This window comes from Trachurus japonicus, chromosome 5 (genome assembly GCF_045865225.1).
Source record: "Trachurus japonicus isolate A0001 chromosome 5, Traja_1.0".
Lineage (NCBI taxonomy): Eukaryota > Metazoa > Chordata > Actinopteri > Carangiformes > Carangidae > Trachurus > Trachurus japonicus.
The window spans coordinates 14,155,006-14,181,108 of record NC_140911.1 but is presented as its reverse complement, the minus strand read 5'-3'; the positions used below and the strand labels follow the sequence as shown (position 1 = coordinate 14,181,108).

Here is a 26,103-nt window from a genome sequence, read left to right as displayed (position 1 = left end):
TACAAGACGGACATTACATACGAGCAGCATGGAGGTATTTGGATGTTTTTTGGTGTGTCTTTTTGGACGAAGACAGTTGGTATCCATTTGCAACCGTGATATGGACATGCACTGCTACGTCGAGACCCCCTGTAACTCAGAGAAGCCACGGAGGACTCTGAAACTTCTCCCAGCCCTTAGTCCACATGAGGGGGAGGAGATAATGAGTGCAATTTGAATTTTGGGTGAACTATCCCTTTAATATTTGACACAAACAACATGAGTTTTGGAGAAAATGTGCTTTTCATTGAGTGCTGGAAGGATTTAAGACACTGTTAAGTCTGCAGTTAAGTTGTACTGTGGCATATTGTGGAGATGCATCAAAGACAATAAGACAATGGTAAGGTGTCAATTCTATGTTGCACCCAAATGTTAAATAAAAATTGTAAACGTTTATGCTTGTTGTTTATGTATGTTAGTTAAACATAATGCTTACACCAGCAGTGAAAACAACACTAAGACAAGATATTAGTATAACAGACAAAACCTATATTAGTTCATCCAACATGATTTACATTAGTTTAACAGACAAAACCTGTATTAGTTCATCCAACACGATTAAATTGTGTTGCACTAACGTAATTTAATTAAATCAGACCAACACAATCAAGATAGACTGACTAAACATGATTTGTTTAGATGGGATATATATGGCATGATTAAATTACGTTCATCCAATGAATTATTTTTTTGAGTGTACCCTGCATGGCAGAGTGAGACCCCCGCCAGGGGTGTTAAGTGATTCATAACAAACCTAACAACCCCAGTTCAGGGCTGGTGGAGATATAATGGGCTCCTCTGGGATTGGCTGTCTAATCAATACACTGAATAGTGCAGTTCAGTGGGAACTTAGACCATCAACTGTGTCATCTTACATTTGCGTGAAGCCAGAGAATTTCAATTTAACTTTAAAGCTTGTATCCTCACCCCTACTGTATATATATTTCCTGGTCATGGATTTTTTTTTTTAACTTAAAAAAACAACATCAACAAAAAATCACACTCAGGTGAATCTTTGCCCAGTCAGAAACAAGAAAATGATTTCTTCATGGAGCATGGTCGCCTAAACTGGCTAACAGAGAGGAGTTATGTTGAAAGTGAGACAACATTAGGAACCAAGGATTTGGAAAAACAAGGTTGGATTTTCAATGGTGATCTCATTGAAATTAGGGAAAGAAGCAACATGAGATCAAACAAACTGACATGAGATTTCCTGCTAAGCCCCACAAATCTGTGAAAGTAGCACTGAGCCCTCAGCGGGACTACCTGCTGCTGGAAGAAGATCACCGGGTATCAACAATGCTTGGTTTCAGATTAGGCTATGCATGCAGAAACATACAATCTGTATGTGAAAGCTATACCAGCACGGCAGTATTGCTTTTCTCTTCCATTAGCTCATGTGTTTCAATCATGGGTCACAGGTTCTAATTGTGACTGACGTGTGATTAGCTTTTGATTGATGCACAGCTTTCTGATCTATGTTTAGTAACATTTCTGGCACATACAGTAGTGAACCGCACTTTTATAGATGCAGGTATACTAGGACATTGCGGTCGTTCTTTCATGAGTGACTAAGTACTTCAACACTGGACACCATATGAAAATAATGGTATGAGTCATCACCATTGTAACTTGTTTTAAATGTTATAGTGGACATGTCTTTAGTGGTAGCAAGGGTTGGTTTTGGTTTTGACATGGAAAAAACAAACAAAAACAAGCAAATAAATCATTCTGTTTTGATTGGAAAACTCGAAATACCAGTTGACTACATGAAAAAACTCCAAGATTCAATCTCTGCTGAAACTTACAGCATATGATTGCAGCAGGCTCTGTTTGTTTACAGTTTGCTCCATCAGTTAATGTGAACACGGTTACTGTCTCCTCAAAACTCCACAAGCAACTGATGTTTCTGTCTGCTTCAACTTTGGCTCTCTTCTCTAGAGCGGACGCTTCAGTGTCAAATAAATCACTTCATAGATGTCAGGATGTCTCTTTTCATTGCTCCTACATGATACATCAACTTCTCTACCTCAGTCAAGAGGCCATTAATTCTTAGCTGTTTTTTTAACCTAATATCTAATTGAGCATTTCTGTCCAGGTCTCTTTCTACAACAATTGGTAAAGCACTCCACAGTATTTGAAATACAACTGCCCTATAGTAACTTTTTTTTTACGGACTAAAGTAGTTGAATCCACATGTTTAAGGTGAACTTTCACCTCCGGGGAGGGTTAACAATGGTAGAGTGGATTGAGCAGTGACTTTCATCTGAAAAAAAGCGGAGGAAAAGACGAGATGCAGAGCTACTTGGAGCTAACGTCTGGAGAGGTGGGACTATTTTTTTCACAGTGAGGCTATTTTATTGGATAATATGTATTTCTGGTTGAATAAAACTACATGAAATTGATTGCGTATCCCTCTTTCATATTGCCTTTATTGGTAACCGTATACACAAGGCAACATATCAAATTGTCCCAATTTCTACTGGGTACAAAAAATGTATTATATTTGCATAATTTTAAAAAGGTACCTGGTTGTCAGTCTGCAAGTCTATTAAAGTAGTTCCCTGCAGTGTGTGAAAATCAACACTGTGGTGATACATCTCTATAGAAAACCTCTACAGAGAGTGCTAGAAAATGGCAGAGAGTGTAAAAAAGGAGGAACAGGCATACCTCTGACAATTAGGTCTGCTGCTGCTGAAACAGTGTCGACTTCAGTGTGTACCATACACACATACTTCCCAGAATGCTTCAGCTGAATGTTCCTTACCATCAGGTCACCTGCAAATCCCTAATGACAGAGACATATCCCTGTTAGCCACTTGGAGAGGAGGAAAAACAACAAAGTTGCAGAGTTAAAAGGAGAAGTACAGAAAATCCTGGGAAGACATTGAATTTCTTCTCAGTCATATGCTGTTAATCCTTCTTTTTGTAAGGAAAGATGAACAAAAATTACTTGTTTTGAAACTGTTTTTTCTTTGGATCAGTGCTTTGTTTACACTTTATTCTTACAGCTCAGATTAAAAGCTCTAGCAAAAATTGTCAGAGTTGTTTTCTGCACTTTACAGCCGTGTACACGCACAAACACACACACACACACACACACACACACACACACACACACACACACACACACACACACACACATATGCAGATGATTTTCAAAAGTTTTCTTTGAACATAATACAGCAACTCAGAAATCAGTCCCTTTGTGTAAAAAGTGAAGGCAAGTTACACAGCTGTTGTGATTATTCTCACTGTGCAAATGTCAGTGCTGTAAAGCGACCTAGGTGGGCCTGGTGTGCTCAGTGAGAGGGAGCATAAATCTTGTAATCACAAAAATTTAAGCTCTTTTGTTTAGGGAGGAATTGATTGATTTACTCATACAGTGAGATTAACTCAGAGCAGGATAAATGTCATCGCTGTTTACAGGTTCTCCCTTCTGACACAACACACACATCTCCTGGCATCTCTGAATTAAAGAAGGAGCATGAGATTTTCACACATTGGCTTATAAAGATGAAACCCTAAAACAAGAGTTGCTCCAGCTTTTTCTGCTCTAATACAATTATCCATCCTTTGGCTATAGAGCTTATCCATACAGAGTCGCAAGGAGGAAAGAGCCAATCCCAGCTGACATACAGTAGGCCGATGGCGGGTTACAGTCACAGGGCTGACATATGGAGACAAACAACCTCACATGCTCACACACATTCAGAGTCACCAGTCAACCTGGTGTATGCCTTTGGATTATGGGAGGAAGCTGGAGAACCCTGGGAGAACCCACACAGGCAAATGCTAACTTCACAGAAAAGCTCTTGGCCTGGGGAATCGAACCCTTAATCTTCTTGCTGTGAGGCGACAGCTAACCACTGCACCACCATGCTGCCCCTCATTCATCAGTTTCAGCTTTGTTTAAAGGAACATTTTGATTTTTTTCTTTTTTTAAATCAACACCCTCATGTCTGTGCTTTCTGAAAGCCTTGTAGAGTTATCTTAGTTTTGCATAAAGACTGCACTCTAGGGGCAATTCAATATTGTTACCACCACTTATATACAGTAGCACAGCAAAGAAGATGTAATAAAATAGTTTGACATCAATATCTGCAGAGTGTGTGTAAGGCTGCAGCTAGCAGGTTAGCTCTGCCGGGATAAAGACTGAAAACAGGGGATCAGCTACAGTAGCTTAGCTCTGTCTAACAATTAATGTTCACTGATTATCGCTCCTGCATATTATTGCCAGGACAGGGACATTTGTCCTGACACCCCACATGTCAACTCACAGTAACATCAAGACTGTGAGCTTATACAAAACAGTTTGTGCAGGTCCTAAGCTTAAACCACAAACTGTTATTTTCACATCACTTCATCAAGACTGGTCAGTAAACAACTGTTAAAACTAACACTGGTTATGTAGCAGTAGCAAAACTTCATAGCTAACAGGCGAGTGTATTTCAAAAAATGTCAGACCTTCTCTGGTTTTCTGCTAGACTGCAGGGAAGAAATGCAGTCTACAGTATATCACATTTTCATTAATGTTTCCTAAAGCTCCTCTAATCACCATGAAAAGCCACAGAGGGTCTCCTGGTATTACAAGACCTCTTACCATCCAATACAACATTTTAAATCCAGGATTTTTTAAGATTTAGGTGTTTTAGAAGCATTTGGGGAAATTCATTACACAGAGAAATCATCTCCCTGCTTTACCAAAGACCATCAGAGGCATAAACTGGCAGAAAAGTGCAGCTCTTAGACCCATCAATACCAGCTATAGCTTTTAAAAACAATGTAGGACATACCCTTGGTACATTTCTTTTTTAACCTAATATCACAAAGAACAATTGTTCATCCACACCACACATACCCCTCCAATCATTTCAAAGTGCTCCTGCCTGCTGAAATCAATGGCTTTGCCGTTGAAAAACCACTTGAAGGTGGGGCTCAGCGACGAATCACTGGACACTTCGCATGGCAGTACGATGCTCTGTCCCACGGTGGCATCCAAACTCAAAGGGGGCACTATGATCCTGGTGGGTTCTGCAGCAGAGGGGGAAAAAGGGTAGTTCATTTGTTACTGTATGTAACACTGTGTTTTAATAAAATCCAGCCAAATGAAGAAGGTAATAAAGCTTAATTTGCCCAGAATCATGAGATAGACCAGTGTAATTAAGTGACCTTAAATAACTTCACTTAGGCAGCGAATGCCTCCCATAACTCAGTTATGAATAATTAAACACACTGCAATCACGATGTCAACTAGAAAGAAAAAAGGGTTTCTTTCTCTCTCTCTCTGTCTCTCTCTCACTATAATCATAATTATTTTAAAACCCAAATCTGAAAATGCTACGGTAGCTCTTTTTAAATTAAATGTTGGCGAGGAAATATTCTTCACTCACGGCCATAGACAGTGGTGGTTTGTCCCACTCTGCTACATGAACAATAACTCACAGCTGACAAAACCATGGATGACTTATACATCTGTCAAACCGCCAGGAACATAAAACGGCTATATATTTCATTATCAATTTCATGCTTGAGCTGGTATTTCTTTCCTTTAACAAAAGTTTAAACCCTTGGCATAGAAGGTACAGTTGTGGAAACATGTAGAGAGAGAGAGAGAGAGAGAGAGAGAGAGAGAAATACCTTTAACCACCAGTGTTCCTGTGCTGCTGGACGATCCAAAGTGGTTTCTGGCCACACACATGTATCTGCCGCCATCTGATTTGGAGATGTTGGTGATACGCAGAGTCCCATCCTCCATGATAGTCTGTCTGAGGAGAATGACAAAACTGAAACAGCACATCTCTTTTTTTCATCAATTCTTTAATTGAATGAAAAGCAATGATAAAAAATCAAATGAGTACTTCTTAGCTGCAATACGGTCTCATTTCTGAAGCTATTTGAACTTTTTTTCCCCCCAACCATTTATTTTATTTTGAATGAAGCCTTCGGAATCTATTCCAAAAGTCTATTTAGCATGCCTCAGAAGATAACAATTATCTTAGCTGAGGCAGAAGAGATCTGCTGTAGGCTCAGCAGAATATTGACAGCACAAAAGCTTAAATGCACATATTAATTGGATACACAACAGGCCACCAGAGCTGCAGAACAGCGACAGGAAGAGGAGAGAGGCACGAAGGAGAGACAATTTGAATGCGATCTTTACCTGCAGCCTTATCACTCCAAAACATGTGGAGATAGTATCAACGCACTTCAAACCATTCCCGAGAAGCAATAGGATGGAGATATGCATAAAGAGGCATCTAACCTGACAAAATGTCTCACTGGGGAAATAAACTGGGCGTCTGATGAGCGCTTAAAAGACGCGTGACTAAAGTAACAGTTAAACATAGGAACGCTGACCTTTTTGTTGTTCAGGTAGAACAGCGTGTGACTTAATTGCATGTGCAACAGTTACATGATTAAAAATGATTTTCAATTATTAATTGTGCTTTCCATAATAATGGTAATTTAACAAGGCTACCATCTTTGCATTCTGTGCCTCTGCCACTCAGACTTGTTTCAAGTGGCATCACACTTTATCAAGATTCATATAAAATATAAACAATTTGTGTGAACTTTTTTTTTTTTTTTTTTTTTAAAGGGACAACGAGGAGTTTTGGAAAGCGAAAGTGTTTTCGTACTACATTTACCATGAGCCTCTGTGCGCATGGTGAAATTCTTGGACCAGCGCAAGACGGACGCCTTGCCAAGAATGTTTTCATTCATCAAGAGTGAAAGTCAGAGGTTCGAAGACGATCAGATACCGTCGTAGTTCCGACCATAAACGGCGATTCGGTGGTGTTATTATCATGACCCGCCGTGCAGCATCCACAAAACCGAAAGTAAGGAAACGCTGGTCGGCTCGCCCAGCATTTCCACCATTAATTAAAATAACAAAATAACGATAGAGACAAAATGATATATTTATCGAAAATGGAGCCATTAACAAGTGTGGGTAACATAGATTCATCCACATTAATGTGAGACTTTTTTATAACCAAATACAAACTCCTCGTTGTCCCTTTAAGTATATTTTTTTGGGCATTTTCGCCTTTAATGGACAGAACAGTTGAGAGAGACAGGAAATGGGAGGCAGAGAGGGGGGGAATGACACGCAGCATAGGGCTGCTCGATGCGGGATTCGAATCGGGGCCGCCTGCAGTGAGGACTATAGCCTCAACACATTGGGACCAACTGTGCTAAACACCGCCCCATTTGTGTGAACTTTTGTCATGATTACTTTTTGACGTGTTAAATTATGGCTAAAGACTGTTTTGTGTGGTCATTCTGACCTTAAACTTTGACGTTAAACCACCAAAATCGTATCATTTCATCCCTGAATCCAGATTTGAAGAAAATTCCCATACGGTGTTCCTGAGTTACTGGGACGGCAGGATGGACAACACAAAAACATAATGTGTCCATCCCTGGCTTTCGGAGGCAGAAAAATGAAAGCTTTGTAAACCGAAACCTCTCTTTGTTGTTGCACTAACTGCTTGAAATAATTTCTAGTTTCTTATACTTTCTGATACAAAACACTCTATATTCTTTAGTTTTTTTTTTAACCCTGAGTGGTGTCTGCAGGTTTTCCTTTCAGGCTGAATGTTGTCCTATAACTGCCACCAATGTAGGCAAGTAAGGCAGCCTGTATGAGAACGTATTCACAACACTACTTGTTGTTGTTGTTGTACCCTCCTCTTTGTTTCTGAATGCGTTTCACAGCTTAGGTAAGTGTGTCAACATCTTTATCAACCCAGCTCTCAGGTAGTAAGCTAGAAAAAAAGAGAAATGAGGGCAAAAGAACTCAGATTGTAAAACACGAGAGTTCACGTTCCCCCCACATCTCGTGTGGAGATGAAGCCCTTGTTTATCAAAGTTCAGATTTTAGCCTGGAATAGTTCATGTTTTAGCCTGAAGAGTTCTCTCAGCGAAGTAGTTGTGGACAGGCAAGTTGTAAAGCATGTAAACACATGCATAAACGAGGCAGATAATGCTCTCCTGTTGTGACCTTTGGATTCAGCAAATCAAATAGAAATACTGAGAGCAGCCAGCTCAAAAATCAAACAATTTCATATTGGCTCCCAAGAATAAATATGTATTCACTTGGGCTGAGCTGAGATCCAGAGAGCATGTCTGACACAGGGTGCTTTACGCTGATTTATTGACAAAAATATCAAGCGCTGAGGGATGGAGGCGCACTGAGAACATGACCTGAGGGGCAATGAGCTGCAAAACAAATAGAAACGTGAAGAACTATCTGCTTTGTAGACAGGCTCCGTTCCATGCTGTGGATTTCTATTCTTGTCCAAATGTGCAGCCGGGGTAATGCCTAGGTAATTTTTCTCCCTTTCCTCATGACTAGCCCATGGAAAATATGATAACTAATCAATCCCTCCGGTCACATGTTGAGGGAGCTGCAGTGAGTTACAGAAAGTCTATGGAAAGCTGGCTGTACATATTGATCTGAGCCTGAGCCTGCAAGAAAATGAGAAAGGGAAAAAAACAAAAAAACAAAACAAAAACAAAACACCAAGAGAGCAGATATAAACTTCACATCTTATCTGACACATAAACGCTATGCAACAGGCAGCACATGTCAAGGTGTTAATAAATGGAAAGAGGATATTTTGGTCAGATTGTCACAAATAATTTTAGAATCTGCGGATTTGCCCTTCATGAAAAAATAAAAATTTAAAGTCTATGAATGAACAGCTCTTGAGACACAGGGACTTTTCTAGTCAAGAGAGATAATTGCAATTAACAGAGTGAGATTAAAGTTGAAGCCAATTTGAGTCACAAATACACTTTTAATTATATGTGTTTGTATCGTTGGCTCATATCTTGGCATTGAATTAAAAGAGCAGAAGCTGTATTAACCAAAAAATATTATTATTTAAAACTCTGCTGACGTCTCGTCCTGGCAAACTTGAGCTAGCACGATTCATCTTCTTGCATTCACATACAGAGCTCATACTAATGAATTCCCAGCAAAACTTTCAGATTCATCATAAGCATTTGCACTGAAAAAAGAAACGATGAAATATCAGGTGCCCTTGATGCAGCTATTACAGCAAGGATTTTACCATTTGTAACTTTTTCTTGTGAAGCAAATCTGAGAAATTCAGAAGAAACTTTCTTCAATAGAATCCCACACTCGACTCAATTTTCCTGACAGAAGATTGAGAAAAAAATCAGTTCAGAGAGTTCAGTTACCACAGGACCAACTGTGTTCACCAGAATATTTCTGCAGTCAGGTGGAGACCTTGTACTGTATTTTCACAAATATAAACTTTGCAGGAACTAGGAGACTTTCTGAAGTTGTATAAGAGTGTACTTTTAGGTCAATGGGTTAAGCCCAAGAGCTGTTAGAAGAAAACTAGAGTAGGTGGATGAATCCCAGAGTTAAAAAAGAGACACTAAACTAAAAAATTCCTAGTTCTAGCACCTTAATAAACATCATTTACCACACAGAGACATAATCCACCCTTTAAAAGATTCAAATATAATTGTGTATCACCTGATGTTGAATAAATTAAATGAATATGAATACATGTGAGGTTGCAAAGTGTCATATGTAGCCCTCAGCTAAAATCACCCTTCCAGGATTTCTTCCAAGGTTTTGTTTCTAGAGGCGTGTAACAAAGAAAAAGATAAGAACAAAACTCAGGTGCGCTGGCCATGGGACAAATCCCAGTTGGCTCGTGGATTGTCTAAATATCCAAGTTTTCACCGACACTGGTGTGGACGAGCAGATGAGCCCAATACTGAACTTCTTCTCCAGTCCAACCAAGCCATTGCTGGTCTGGTTACTTTCAGATCAAGATCCCTGCAAGGTGCTAAACAGCTCCATCTTATCTCAGAACAGACTTATTTTGATAAGTTATAGACCATAGAGCATATCTTAACACTATAGCAAAGGGCTGTCTGTTACCTCCAGTGTAAGTGTGTTATAGTTTAGAAAATTCAATATGAAGTACTATTTTGGTTCTTTCCAAGCATGGTTAGAAGCAATCTGTTTTTTCATTCATAGCAGGTGACTTGTCAGCTGTGCCAGGTAGATGACTCACTGCCACTGATGCTCCCTACTGTGGTAAGTTGTGCCTGGCTGAACTAATATTGGTCAGTGATGATAGTGGTTTTGTTTTAACCATGGCTAATCGGGGTGTTGAGATAATGGCATAATGTACTACAAGTCTTATATTTTGCTGTTTGTGTGTGTGTGTTGTATGATCTGAAAATTGCCAGACCACTATACTTATGAGGTTCAACAGTTTTGTGGAGATCAAATGTTTGACCCCACAAGTTTAAATGGCTATTTTAGAGGTCAGACACTAAAATTAGGTTAAGGTTAGGGATAGGGAATGCATACAGAATGTAACTCAGGACACAATAGAAAAACAACAACACTTTCTGTTAAAATCAGTCAAAATCAAAATCAAAAAAGATTTGCAACTCTCAACCAAGGGGGCAGTTGTCGGTCTGAGAAGTGAAGCTCACTTCCGCGTTCAAAAAACTGCAATCCCCTCGGATTCCTCTGGGGGCTGGTGTCAGAAGGGAGCATTCCCCATAGACCCCCATGTTAAAATCGCCGACTTTACATCCTCAGTAAACATGTTAAAAGCCTGGTGTCAGAACGTTTTTTCGTCTCAATCGATTTCTACCCCCGCACACACTCTGAGGGGGGTGAATTTTTTTTTAACTCTACCGTTTTACTGTTATAAGGTTAAAACTCTGGCCAATTAGAGCGCGGAAACGTTGAGTGACAGGTCCGAGCAGCTCCGTGGACAGCTGCTTCGAGGCCAGTGGGCGGGTTCTCGGCCGGCCAATCCAACATGGCGCTGTTCAGGCCGCCATATTTGAGTCACAAAAACGACTCCCCAAAACCAATGGGTGACGTCACGGACGCTACGTCCATTCTTTTTACAGTCTATGCTCTCAACGTGCAATGTTCATGCTGCCTGAATGGCTCAAAGGCAACTGGCTCTCAGAGAAGATTGATGCTATTAAGTTAATTATAGGGCTCGAGATTGACAAAGCTTTCTAATGGTGTTTTACACAAAGGTAACACTTTAAATTGTATGCGTCATAATGTAGAGGTAGTTTGAACAGCGACGTTGTGTGGGGGGCACCAAGACTTCCAATCATGCCCTTCCTTCCTCTCAGTAAAGAAATGCTCCAATGTTATTTTAACATGCTGGCATAATGATTTCAACAGTGGAAGCTATGGAGCCTGGACCACGTGTGAGATGGTCAAACCAGCTTTCCCACAGTGCTGAAAGTGGATTTATACTGGAAAGCAATTTTCACTGACTGTTGATGACTGCTCAATTGAAGCCTTCTGTTAACCTTTTGGAAATTTTTAGAACCTTTTAGCAGTTCCAGTAGCTCAGCCTTCGTCTTTCTGAACCGAGTTGAAAAGTTTCCTCCCTGTCTTTTCCACAAAAGATGTAATGAAAGGAGCTCTCATGCTGTGCTCCAACTCTGCTGGTTGTTTTTGTGTGTATTAATCTCTGTGAAGGCAGAGTGCATCCTGCAAACTGTGTCTTTCGTTTTGTAGATTTCACTGCAGACCTTAAATCATGCAATAGTGTGGTTTGTCATGTAGTCCGAGACAGAGTTCCACTCAAGTTAGTAGTTAGGTTGTTTTTCTTGCTTTTTACACAAGCGGTGACCCTGCAGGAAGTCTGTCCGACATTCAGCACTTTGACTGCATTGAAGAGCTGTGAAACTGTGGGTCGCTGGAAGCTTTGAAGATTCAAACAGCTAAATCATATCGTGCTCTTGATATATAACTGATAGACACAGGATCACGGCCTCTGTCTAACATCCATTGAAAAGGCATCAGTCAAAGCTTCTGCATGTCTGCCAAAAAAACAATGTCTAAATCTGTGTGAAGAATAAAGTGTTGATCTGAAAACTTTTTTTTAATAAACAAGGCTGTTTTCACTTCCACAATATAGAGGATTGAAGCTGCCAAAATCAATACATTCGCTGAGAAGAGATCAGATCAAAGTCTTGCACTGGGCACAAACACATTGGAACCTGTGACAAGCAACATCGTCATCTTCTCTATTGTGTTGACCTGGCATTACTAAATATGTTTCTTGCTGCACGAAAACTCTTTTTTTAACAAAAGGGAAATAATGATAATAATAATGGATAAACAATTAAATGATAAATAAGTAAATGTATTTGAAATTCAAATAATAATGGGAACGTATAGGAAAATTAATATGATAGGTAAATAAACAGAACATGAGCAAATTTAAAAATACCAGTTATTGTCATACTTTATTACTTAATTAATGTTTGTATTTATTTTTAATTAATGTTTGTATTTATTTTTAATATCTTTTGTGGTGCATTTGATGGCATATTAATTAATCTGTTCATTTATTTATTTGTTTATTTATCTATTGTTGTTTATGCCAGTTTTAGTCCTCCATACAAAAATGCCCTTGGGCTGAAGCATAAATAACAATGAGTCCTAGAAATGAACATGATCACAAGAATAAGCCCTTTAACAGATGCCGACAGTGGCATGAGCAGTGGTGCATACAGAACAATACCCTACCTCTTGCTGTCCTTTAGCAGTTCGCCTCCTCTCCACCAGGTTATTGTGGCCCTGGGGGAAGCATGAGGGCGACACTCTAAGACCACCTCGCCCCCTCGCTGGATCACCGTGGCCTTCTTCACGGGGCGCCGGGTAAAGTCAGGTGGGGAAGCTGAGGAACAGACCCGTGTTAAGGTCATTATGCTGATGTTATGGACAGGCACCAGTTGTGCGACAGCCAAAATGTCAAGTGCACCACCGGCAATTATAAAAATTATATTTCACCACCAGAGTGGAAATGAAATGGAATTATGAAAATGACAGAGCCTAGGCTGCGGCTGAGCAAGGAGCCAGTTCAGTCTGTTTTTATTCATGTATTTACTTTCAGATGTGAGGCAGGAACAACACAATGTACATACAGCACATCTCTGCCTTGCCTCTGGTTCAGCTCATTGTAAATGATACAGGGCAAACAAAGTGCTTACCTACAACTTTGAGCTCAGCGCTGGCATACACAGCTCCATGTTCATTCTCTGCCACACACTGATACATCCCAGAGTCCAACAGACTAATCCTGGATATGGTCAGTTTACCAGCTTCCACGTGGATCCTACCCTGAAAATCAGGTCAGTTCAATGATGGATGGATAACATTTATCATTTGCATAGTAGTACATTTTTTTACAATGTGAATGGTACTTCTAAAATTAGTTTCTGGCATATCTATTTCATAAATATTGCATAAAATTACAATTAATGTCCCTATTCTTATACTGTAATAATATGCATGATATAATATGTAAATATCAACTCTTAGTGTAGTGTCTTACCTCAGCTGTCAGTGGCTCTCCATTCCTCAGCCATTTGTATGCAGGTCTAGGCTTACCGATAGCTTTACATTCCCACTGCAGATTTGCATCTATTGCCATATGAGCATCTTTCAAGGTCTGGACCCACTGCAGATGTTCAACATCTGTGGGGAAGACAAATGAATATGAATATTTATTGACAGAAAATGTCAAAATTGTATAGCATGTTTAATGTAATGTAACCAATATCTGAAATGTATAATGGATAATTAATTTGATTGATTGAATGATTTTTTTCCCTGACAATATACATTATGGAACTAAAATATGCTTTACAATAAATAGCAGGTAAATCCCCTCAGCTCTGTTACTCAAAGCTGGAACATGTGTTCAATGTAAATCTAAGTATTGTTTTGACAGCTGGACTGGTATTGCAGTCTTTGGGTCAGATTTACATAGATGAGAGACCATGGCAAATTTGCACTACTTGTTTCATTCAATTTGCATTCACAGCCTGCGTGTAATTAGCTCCTGAATTACTAGGGCAGCAGCTCATTACACAGCTAGTGCCTGGGACTGACCTCAAGGTGCATTGTGCAGTAGGCATAGTTCAGTGGGATTTCAGATAACCAAGTTCAGAAAAGAAATGAAATTTTCTCATTAAATTACAATACAGCCTGACCCGTGGGCCTCCTTGTATTATTAGGCTACAGCAACAAGGGTCAACAAACTAAAAGACAGAAGTAAATGTAACTCAAAGAAATAACTGTTATTACAAGTCCCACAATTAGAGGAAGTGAGAGACAGGAGTGGGTTAGGGGCTGATGATGATGACGATAATGTTGTTGTTGTTGATGATGATGATGATGATGATGATGATGATGATGCAGATGATGATGATGATGCAGATGATATCTCCAAAAGCAAAAACAAAACCAGAAAAATTTCTTCCTACAGGGATTTTAACACTGGTTCTAAAGTTCAAGTTTAATGAGTACAAAACCATGAACCCTTGTCTGCTCCTTATTTGGTCTTCTGAAGTTTAAGATATTTTTCATTCATGTCACGTTCAGAATCTATTTTAGTAGTGTAGCTTTTATTAATTACATTATTTTTGGTTAACTAATTCATTGGAGCTTTCCACATGTCTTTGTGGGTTGTCTGTCCCACCACGACCTCGTTCTTCAATAAAACTGTGTTGTTTACTTCAGTTTATTGCCTCTCAGGAGGGCAGAATTTTTCATGTAAAACCTGAATGCGCAATCAGTTACACCCTCGCCCGGCTCGTTTCTCTCCTGATCTTAAAATGCACAGACTACACTTTAAGGGGTGAAGTGCACTCAACAGGTGACAAACAGAGAGGTTCCTCAGATGGCCATCAAACTGGCCTTTTAGGCTGGGCTGTTAACTTTTTTTTTTGTATCAAAAAGCTAGTGGGGCCACACATGGATACAGGTCATGGTTCATTAAGTATTAATTGACACACCATCATGGTGGCAATAATCACAGTAGCACCTCTAATCTCCTTTAAAACATGCAATGTCATAAAAAAAACTAATATTGAACCATAAAAACACAGTTTTTTGTAATAAATTATGAAGAAATAACAACTTGTACTATAATTTCTTGTTATAGATTTTAGTTAAGCTAGTGCAAGCTTTAGCAATAATACAACATTTACATATTCATTTTGTACATGCTTGCATTAGGCAACATTATGCAAAACTGAAGTAATCAAATCCAAATTTCCGCAGATGACACCCACATTTCTCTTCAGCACCGAGCCATCATAGTCCCGATAGGTTCACTTCAGAACAGCGCTGAACAAGCTAATCGCTGTGTGTGCTTGAAGCTCCATCAGCAAAACACAAGCAAAAGCAAAATAAACAGGATCAAACAAAGTTCTCCTCTGTCTCTCTCTGAAAACCAAAAATATGAAATTCTCAGAGCAGGACAAACTTGATGTAAATAGCTCATTTCAGCACATTAAGGGATTTGAACATTAACATAACTGTTGCCCTGTGAGGCTTCCTGTCATGCTCTGTTTGATTCACAAAAATGTTACCAAGCAGTAAAAAGACAAATTTTACTCCAATGACAAATGCTCTTGAATCCCTTCTCTGTGCCTCTTCTGTTTCAGTCTACTCACACAGCTTGTTCTCGTGACGAGGCCACTTGCCTTTGTATATTCACATACACAAACTTCCAATGCAAAATGGGCAGAGTGATATCTGCTGTTGAAAGGTATGATTCATGTCTGTGTCCAAGTGAATTTAAGCAGGTTACACAATGTTTTTGAGGTATCTGGATGGTTGCCCCATGTGATGTGGTCCACTACAGCTATAAAGGCGGCAGAATCAAGGTGAAACATCTGGTCCCAAACAGGGTGTTGAGGGAATGCATGCTCTGTTCTGGCTGAAAGTGAAGAAAAAAGGCTGGTGTCGTCTCTCTTAACTCTCCTGTGGGGAATATGTGCTCTAATAAAAAGTCCATTTTCAAAAATAACTTTTCCTAGCAATTTTCACCACTTCAAAATTACACAATGGATAATATCGCTGCTTAACAACCCTGAACTTACTGTTTTTTTACAGAGCAGTCGTGCAATTATTCATCATTGTTTATCACAACATCTGAATGATTTCTAATGAGTCAATGCTGCATTCAAGGTTGTTCTGACTGATATGAGGAATATTAAAAAGTATGCACAATGATAAGAATCTACAACAGTGGGGGAGTGTGTATTGTGTTGTATTATATTAGTAAAATGGGTAGTTTGACATTTGACTACTACTAGTCTCAGAACCTTGGTGCTTTCTGTGTTCACACCAGCTTAAACAGAACCAATGTGGGAGGACGTTTCTCCGCGTTACTCTGGCGGAAGTAAATACAACAGAGACAAAATGGCTTTTTTGCTGTCTCAGTAATTCTTCCTCAGTTTTTTAAGTTTATTAATTATTGGTCTGGCTTTGGAATGAAACCAGCTTTGGCCATGTCTTCCACAAGTTTGGCGTACAACTTGCTCTCTCTTTGTTTTGCTCTCTAGCTTTTCTTAAAATTCTATAAATGCCCAAATCGCTACCAAACATTTTGTTTCCTCAGCAGACCATTGCAAATTATTTTTCTCCATATTGTCAGTTGCTGCCTTCTTCTCCTTCCTGATTGTCTTCACAGCCTAGAATATGACACACCCACTGATGATGTCATGGTTGACGAGGAAAACACAACTATTTTTTGGTTCCATTGAGAACAGATGTTTCAGGTTCTGAACTTTTTTTTTTGGTCTGAAGTACACGCAGCCCTGCCGGTGTAAAACCCCTAACAGCAGCTTAAGACCAAGGGATATTGATGATTTTCTTTTTAAAAATAAATCCTCTCTGCCTCTTCAGAAGTAATTTGGTAACATACTGTAGTCAGAAATTGAATTTAGAGAAGTGGCGTTTTGTTTTCTTTGCACAACGGAGGTAGAATAAATGAAGGTTACAGGATTTGACTGGGCTGTGACGACCTTTAAACAGTTTATGCTCTCTCATGATTTTTCACACAGCACTTTGTGTTTAATTTCATTTTATAACAGTTTCTGTCTTTTGAAATGCGTTCCTTTTGTATGTATTATGTGTGCAACCTTGAATTTATTTTTTGTATGAGATGTGTTACACAGACAAAATTGCCTTGCCAAAGCCTTGTGTCAACAACCACTTACAGCCTCATTTTAACACCACTGAAGTCAAGCTATGTCTCTGAATCCCAAAATCATAAAACCTAATTTGCAGATTGATATCCATCTTTTTTTATTAGTTGTGTATCCACACATGCACCATAGCAGATGGAAGCTCTCTGCTCTCTGCCTATAGAAGAAAGCCGTGTATTCACTGATGTAGACAGCGCTTTCTTACATCATACAAATAACTTAATTCAAAGCCCAGCCAGCTCCTTTTGAATCTACAAACCTACCCTGACACATGAGTAATCTCATTTTCTACTTCAAGCCACTGGGTTAAAAGAATTATTCAGTGTGCTGGGGGAGATCTTTAACATGAGATAGATAATGATAATGAGCACAAATAAAGCCCAGATTATCCTGGCTTTATAAGGCTATTTCATACTGAGAAAACAAACCAATTACTTTAGATAGAACCGATAATAAAGCACTTCGTATATTTCACACAAGAAATGCCCCCGCATGCACTTCACAGAAGGACTGCTGCCATGTTTGTGTGTAGTTAAGTGCTGGATGTTAAAGAGTATTGATTGAGGACAAAAAAGATTAGGGAGGAAAGACAGGAAGCAAAAGTACACATGGTTTCTTACTGTGGAATATAAGTTGCCCTCTGGCAACATTTCGTCCTCTGCTGTTTTCGGCAACGCACTCGTACACACCAGCATCCTCTGGGCGAAAATATGGAATTTCCAGAACCCCACTGGAGTGATTGATTTTAATCTTGCCAGGGAGAGGATTTCCATCAGCTCTTCTCCATGAGATGGAAGGCACAGGGCTGCAGAGGTCACACACACAAAAAGGTCACGCTGGCCACATACTCCTGCACACGGGAGCATCCATGTTCTCTAGTCTATTAGTAATAATAGAGGTCTGTCCACATCACAGATTTTGGCAATGCAATGTGAGGGATAGAGATGCACTGTGCTTATCTATCTATCTATCTATCTATCTATCTATCTATCTATCTATCTATCTATCTATCTATCTATCTATCTATCTATCTATCTATCTATCTATCTATCTATCTATCTATCTATCTATCTATCTATCTATCTATATATCTATCTACTTACTTTCCTAAGGCAAAGCATTCCAGCTTCACTGATAATCCTTTAGAGACATGGAGCATGTCAGGAAACTGAACCTCGATCTTCGGCTCATATTCACCCATCACCACTGCATGAGGGATAAAAGCAAATCACGTCAGTCATAACACAAAACATGGACATGCAGTTTTGTGTAATTCATATTGAATCTAAGAGCCATGGCGCGGATGACACTGGCAGAGAGCGAGTGCGCGTGTTGACGCCGTATACAACAGTGTTTGGCTTAGCGGATGGATGAGTTTGGATTACATATCTGCCTCAGCTCAAATCTGAAGTGGTACACATAAACAGTCCTGATGGGGTCGAGTGTGTGTGGCAGGCTCCTTGCTCGGTGTGTGAGTCTGCATGCACTTTTTGTCAGTGCAAACTACATTTCTGGTTATGTAAATATGTGCCTTCATACAGATAGAGAGGGCTCCTCTCATACATATAACCCTGTACGTATAGGTTTTTAGTGTGGTGGAGAAACCTTGCTAGTAAGCAAAAGCAAAAACAGTGTCACAGTGGAGACAAGCGATTTATCTCTGCGCCTCCTCTCAACAGCGTGTGTCAGTTCAGTGCGCAAGATAACCAGGAGCCAGCAGAGGAAAACTGAGTGTGTGCTTACCGTCCCTCCGCACCACCACGGGGGTTGGAGAGCTGAACACTGTGGTGTTGGTCATCATGTTTCTCACCACGCACGTGTAGTTCCCCTCGTCTGAGGCTTCAACTTTGGCGACGTACAAGTTGCCCGTCCTTTGAGAGATGAAACGTCGAGCATCCTGCTGCAGGAAGCTGCGCTGTCCATTGAAAACCCATGAATATTTGATCTCTGAAAACAAATAAACAAAAGATCATGACCGGTGGATATTGAGGCACAAAGGAGATACACTTTCCGAAATAATCTAAAAGGACAAGACCTGTAACACATATGGGACAATATATAATTACAAATAGGTATTCTATTTATTTGCCATGAATATAGTAGATCTAAGATGACTTGGGATAAGACTGCTGATATTCAATATTTTTCTTCTTGTCAACAAATTCCATAATCCTGCTAAGTAATGCCTGAGTAGCCATAGCCTGCTTATGTGAGGTCTAGACATGTGTTGCTTTCCCATTTCTACCACAGGCAACGCACTGACTACAAATAACTTACCGTCTAATATATCCCTCACTTTACCATTGCTATAAGGCAATCCACATTATTGCTTCATCCTCCAGTCTTAATAACATTTTGGCTCATCTGTATATTTCTTTATTTTTTTAAATTATCATTTTGGATCATTTAATGCCTTTAATGATTGCATTGGAGAGAGACAGGAAATAGGGAGAGACGGTGGGGAGTAGACATGCAGTAGATGTCCGAGGGGAAATCAATACAACAACTTCCAGCTAAAAGCTCAATAGGCCATATGGCGTGCACTGTAACCACTCAGTCACCAGAGCACCCCCTCATCTGTATATTTCTGATGACAGCATGGCAGTTAGCCTCATGTCAAGAAGGCTGTTAGCTCAGAACCCGGGCGTGGGGACTCTAAACATACACTGTGAATATTCATACGCACACAAAACAGTGGTCCACACCTAAATGTAGTCCCTCGCCCATCTGCCGGACTGCACTTCATAACTTTGAGTAACTTTTGAAATAAAACAACGACAGTGTCCAGCTGTTTTGGAAAATGGTTTCACCTTATTTCAGCAACAATATATTTGTGATCTGCTTTAAGAGAGTTATGTCTTGGATAGGACTGAGCCGGGTCAGGTCTCAGTGCCACAGACAGGATATTGAAGTTGGAAAGTATTGAGAGGGAGAGATGGACAACAGCTGTGAGAAATAACACAGCCCCCTTATTCTATTGAATTGGACCGGTGCATCGGCTCAGCTGGGGTTCGAATTCAGATGGGCTCTGGAGAGACAATGCAGGTTCTTTTGGTAAATATGTTGTACGTGGTGAAACATTGCAGCAACACAATGCAACAATTTGTGTTTCTTGCAATAATCAATAAAGAAAAAAAAAGAAAGACTGAATTTGTACATCTCCAGAATTGTAAATTCTTTTTTGAGTAGCCTATCTGCTGTGTGGTGTTTTGGTATCTTGTAAGTGCTCAGAGTCATGACTCAACTTAACTCAAACCTGCTTTCTTGGTCTGTCTCCCAGTTACCTGAAGCAACACACTCACATTTTGATGCTGTTTTGAGTCTGATCATATTGGTTTTGGTTCTTTCCGTGAAATCCTTTCAGTGTAGAGATATAAAGAGAATAGATGTCTATGAACTGTGGCTGGTTTTGCAGTAAATTTAGCAAAGCGAAGATAGAATTCACAAAACATGTCAGCATGCATGGTCACATGCTCTCTTTTTGGTTCCTAATCATCTAACTTTACAGTTACATTCTGTAAAAAATATCACTTTTACTTGATCTCCAACTCATGAACAAACAGGATTCATGTCAAAATGATGATGAACAGAAAGAATGGGATAAGAATGTCAATGCAGAAGTGTAAAACTCACACACCGACAGAGAGGAAGAGAGACGGTGAGCGAGAGAGGAGAGAGATGTCTGAAGGGATTGAGGGGCAAACTTGGGTATTAGTGCAGCCCTCTTGCATCACACAGATGACAATACTGCGGTCAACCCCATTGACTGGGCAGACGTCAAAAAAAGTAGCACTCACTTCCTTGAGGGAAAACACACTGAATTAAAATCATTACAGGGAAAGTCAGGGCAGAAACTGACAGACCTTTCATGATTAGGGACTATCAGAGACGGGGTTCTGTTTAAGAGCTGCAGTCTCACAGCAACAGAGGACTAGCAGGCACATAATCTCATGTCCTCTGACAGAGTTTAACTCTCAGCACGGCTCCTTTTAGACCACTTACCTATTGATTGCACAAGGAAGCCTCAGATGATTCCTCTTTTAATAAGGATCACTGTATCCCTCAAGTGGTGCACCAACAAGCATTAAAGAAGCTTTAACATAATTTAGACCAAATGCCAATAATCAGAAAAAATGCACTTTTTTTTTTCAATTTTAAAGCACCTCAAGCTACTGTAGCATTGTCATGTGGTGCAAATCCCATCAAATGTGTGACTACACTCTGTTTAAGAGGAAAAATAAAGAGATGGAGGCTTTTAAAGAGGGAGTGAGGGAAAGCTGGAGGGCAAATTGCTAAAGTGTGGAATCCCACGTGGCTGCAGGATTCAGCTGGAAACAGAAGCGGAGAAAGGCTGGTACGCTGGCGTGAAATTGTGCTGGTGGGCACCGAATGGCTGCAGGAGTGCAGACCACTTTGAGGGTCTGCTAATCAGCAGCGCACAGACACATGAGCCGACTCACAGCTGTGCCATGGGATAAATGCTCCCCTGGCCACAGCAGCCACTAGCAGCCTTTATTACCCACAGATAACCTGCCCACATCGACGGGGAGAGAGAGAAAAAAAATTGACAGTTGGTGAAGTGGAGCACTGGAGACTTTATAGATGACAGCATGGTCACAGATCATATGGGCGAGAAAAGTGGGCTCAAGGTTAAGAAGTGTGAGGCTATGAACTATAGATGTGAAGGCATGGGTCTGAGCAGGTAGAGCGGAGACTGATCATAAAAAAGTTCCCCGTCTGACAGATAAGGAGAAGTGAGTGGAAAACAGGATGTCAGAGTCTGAAAAAGAAGAGCAGCAGAGAGTGGAGGGAGGGAAGGTATAAAAACAAAAGAGACACAGCAGTGTTACAGGGAGATAATAAGCAACAGGGTGAGGAACAATAAAGATTGCTGAGGCAAGCAGGAGTGTGAGACTACGGCAGACAATGCGGGAGTGTTAGGACAGAGAGCTGTACCTCCATAATGGGGTGGAGGGCCACAGAGCAGAACCACAGCTTGACCCTCTCGCACCGACACCATGTTCCTTGATTTTCTGCTGAAGTTCTGCAGGACTGTTGAATATATAAAATGAAAAAAATGTAACTTTTCAGGGTCTGGCAGATGTAATAACTTTTACCCAGAGGTGATACTTAGGAAAGGGCGTTCCATTCTACAAGATAGCTCCCTGTTTGTTCACATTGCTTACGAGTCAAAGCTAAGATTCCCTGGTTAATATCGCAGCACGCACAGGAGATCAGGCAAAGGGTGCACCAATCAAGCTTAAGAGATTACTTTCACCTTTAATTAAATGCTGCTGTGCTGCGTGAGAGAATAAACAGCTGAAGACGTATCAGTCCTAAAGTCTAAGAAATACCAACCAAGTCCCAGGAGGGATCAAGTAAATATCAGCCGAGGTCAAATCAGACCTCACTTGATTAAAATACCACCAAAGCAAGACATACAGGCATCTTAGGTACGTTGATGGAAATTCATACAAAGAAAATCTTGTAAACCATAAATTCCCTGCATCTGAAAATCTGCAGTGACTGTGAGGAGAGCCACAGACATCGCTGTGACAACAGTATGCTTTTATTCTCGTTGCCACTAAAAAAAAGGGTAATTAAAGAAACTGTTCCAATGGCAAGAAAAACATACTTTAAATTTCAAACCTGAATTCATCAGGTTTCAAAGACACAGAAATAAAAAATATGGATATTGGATAATGGAGTTCCAGCCTTTTACCATCTGCAAACATACTATTGTGAAGTGCAAAAAAGGCTCAAAGTTAATTTCCTAGCTAACATTAAAAAAATGTTGTTGACACATGGCATCTCAGCATTTAACACAACTATATAGAATTATCTATGATAAGTGAAACATTATTAGTATTAGCAAAATAACACAACGTTAGCTTACGTAATATTCTGCCATGATACCAATGCCTGGATATAAAACAGATGGACAACTGGAGTAAAACTTATGTTGTGGTTTTCACATCAGATCAACTGACATTTGCAACATCTCAGCTTGTTAGCTACTATTAAGAAAGACTTTTTTCCAAAAAATAAGCTTGGAGGAATACAGCAAAAAAATTATGCCCTCCAGCAGTTGTAAATGGTTGTCCATGCTTTTCTGTCCTCCTGCTTAGGCTAAATGGAGGGCACTGGTCTTTGTCTCTGCCTAAGCCAAGATACATTTAGTCCAAAACTCTGCAGTGACATGTCTCACTGAGGCTTCATTTCCCTCTCATGTCCCCTCAGTCCTGATGCCCTCGCTCTGGCTTCTGATCAAATTTAGGATCCGATTCAATAGTCTTGCTCCAGAACAAATCACTGAACTACTAATGCCTTATACCTCTGCTGGGCCCCTCAGGTCCTGCGAGTGAGGTCTGCTCGCTCAACACTGAAAACACAAGGGGACAGTGTGTTTGCTGTTCTGGGGCCGAGGCTGTGAAACAGACTCCCCCCGGGATTCAGATCAGGAGACTCTCTTGGGTGTTTTAAGCCACCGATGAAGATAAAGTTTTTTTCTTTTTTTTACTGTTTTCCAGTTGCACTCTATTCTGATCTATTCCTCAGATGTTTGTGTTTACACTGTGCTACTGTATATCTCCTGGTGGAACGTTTTCCTCATCTCTTAACCTTTTATTATTCTCCAAAGCTTTGTACGTTTCCATGTAAATAAAACAACTTACTTATCAAACTGAGTATCTTTGGAACTGTTGGTCTGACAAGGTAAAATATTTGTTTATGAGCATTTGTCACGGACATTTGTTATAGTGCAGACCAATCAAATCAACTGACTGGCTTATAAAGAATACGACCATTAGTTGGCACCCTGCTCTAAATTCAGTCATGCATAATATCCTAACAAATCAATTTAAAAACAACACAGTATTACGCCTCTTAAATAATACAAAAACTCAAAAGTAAGAATAAATCGTCCACTCACATGCAAACTGGACTTTTGCCTCTCTGCTGACAACAGTCCCAAATGCGTTGCCGGCGATGCACTGATACACTCCTCCATGATTGATGACGTGAGGGTTACTGATCAGCAGGTTACCCTCTACGAGACTGTAGTTTGGCTCAGACTCTGTGTTTATGTCCCTGCCATCCACCTTCCACCTTTGAATACAGTAAATCAAAAAGTTCAAATCATTTGGAAAGGAACCAGAAAACATCCCACACGAACTGCTCTCCTACATCTAATGAATGGCCACACACTTAAATATTAATGTAGCCAATACTGTAGAACAGTCAGCTATCATAAAAAGCTCAGTAGAGCAATCAATGATGTTCACCCTATAATCTCACCCTGTAGTCAGAGGGTCAATCCAAACACTTACCTGTAGTGTGGAGGCGGGTTTCCCTTCGCTTTGCAATTAATAAACACCTGCTTATCGTCAGTGCTCAGTGGGAAAATACTGTCACTGGGCTCCTGGGTGAAGACAGGACCATGGCGTGTATTCTCTGTGTTAAAAAAAAAAAAAAAGCTGTACAATGATGCTGAGCAAGTGACACTGAATTAATGCAATAATAAATCATTCAGGAAATTGTATATAAACTCTACATCCATATAATTAGCTGCCAACGTGGCTCTGTGAGTGGATTCTGCATTTAATATACCTCTTATGCACATGTCACAAGGAAGATAATGCACTTTGATGAGAGAGCAATTAACTAAAGATAACCCTGTAGTGTAACAGCTAAGTGACATATTCTATGCGGTCGACAACACCAGTCACTGTGTCTATTATCTTTCTCACAGTCAGAGCAGTTACATATACCATAGTGATCATTTATATACGGTATATCCAGATGAAGGTTTATGGTAAGATGACTTCTCTAATAACAAAGAATTATCTTTTTTTTTTTACCTTCATCAAGGAGGTTATGATTATGTGTGAGCAGGATTACCAAAAAAAAGTATTGAACCAATTTGTACTGGACTTGCTGGACCGATCAGGCATTGGCAACAGAAGAACCTATTCTGGGGCACATCCAGATCATTTACTGAAAGTATGAGTTTTTTTTCCCCTCTAAAGTCTGGTTTATGTTGCTTGACATTGGCAGTGCCATTTTTTTTATTATCGTTATTTATGAAGTTACTGAACTGTACTGTAAGTGGAGTTACAGAAAATGGAGAAAAAGAACATAATTGTTGTACTGATCAATCAACCTTTTCCCACTTCCCACTTCTCATCAGTTCCAGAGAAAACAGTGGCTGTACCAGCAAAAAGTAAGTGGTTGAATTAGCTACCAGTTGTTGTCAGTCATAATGTACAGTAAAACGGTTCTATTTCAGTCACTGTAGTTATACATGTGTACACCCTGTCCTCTAATCCTGCTGGTTTTTTTTGTTTTACAATTGAAGGCCTGTTTAAGAAAGGAAGAGCTTTCGTCCAATGAAATGCTAGAAAGCTTTTAATGCATACTGTGGTAAATTTAACAGGACAAACGAGGCTTGGAGATCAAAATGAGCCTCGTCTCATTTAAAGTTGATACAAACGTAAACAAGGCACTGGCTTGTATGCCAGTAAATACATTATGGTTTATCTATTCAATTTTATTTTATCTTATGTTAATACAAGGAGGAGAAGTTTGTGAAGGTGTTGACAAGATCAGTGTATCAGTTACTATGCTTAGCTTATAATTATTAGCGAGCAGTAGAGCTGCATGTTGCCTGGGCCTGTGTGTCAGCTCAGTTGAGCTTGTTGTTCTGGTTAGCTCCAGCCAGACTATCAATACACAGGAGTAATTAACTGATGTTGCACTAATTACTCCTGTGAAATCTAACATTTCTTCAATAGATGCGCATTCACACACACACACACACACACACTGACTGGTGTCCAGCCTCCCTTTTGATCTAACACTGTGTGTCATATACAGTACCAAACTGCACATCATAGCAATCCTCTTTAAAAAAAAACAAAAAACGTTCATTTCTATTTGTGTGCACTTGATGAAATGTTTTTTTTTTTTTTTTTTTTTACACATCTCTAACCTTGAATAGGACAAAGAGTACTCCCT

At 39.9% G+C, this 26,103-nt stretch overlaps 1 protein-coding gene across 2 annotated transcripts in view; it reads right to left on the bottom strand.

Annotated features, from left to right (window-relative positions):
- cntn6 (contactin 6) overlaps positions 1 to 26,103 on the bottom strand; it is a 107,071-nt gene that overhangs the window by 17,162 nt on the left and 63,806 nt on the right. For both annotated transcript variants that reach the window (XM_085776464.1, XM_085776466.1), the window contains exons 4-15: positions 24,417 to 24,540; positions 24,020 to 24,195; positions 22,045 to 22,140; positions 18,832 to 19,035; positions 18,192 to 18,294; positions 17,709 to 17,893; positions 13,422 to 13,564; positions 13,078 to 13,207; positions 12,614 to 12,764; positions 5,680 to 5,807; positions 4,901 to 5,073; positions 2,710 to 2,827 (exon numbers count right to left, since the gene is read on the bottom strand). In XM_085776464.1, coding sequence (XP_085632590.1) covers positions 2,710 to 2,827; positions 4,901 to 5,073; positions 5,680 to 5,807; positions 12,614 to 12,764; positions 13,078 to 13,207; positions 13,422 to 13,564; positions 17,709 to 17,893; positions 18,192 to 18,294; positions 18,832 to 19,035; positions 22,045 to 22,140; positions 24,020 to 24,195; positions 24,417 to 24,540 — 1,731 coding nt within the window. The remainder of the gene's footprint in view (positions 1 to 2,709; positions 2,828 to 4,900; positions 5,074 to 5,679; positions 5,808 to 12,613; positions 12,765 to 13,077; positions 13,208 to 13,421; positions 13,565 to 17,708; positions 17,894 to 18,191; positions 18,295 to 18,831; positions 19,036 to 22,044; positions 22,141 to 24,019; positions 24,196 to 24,416; positions 24,541 to 26,103) is intronic.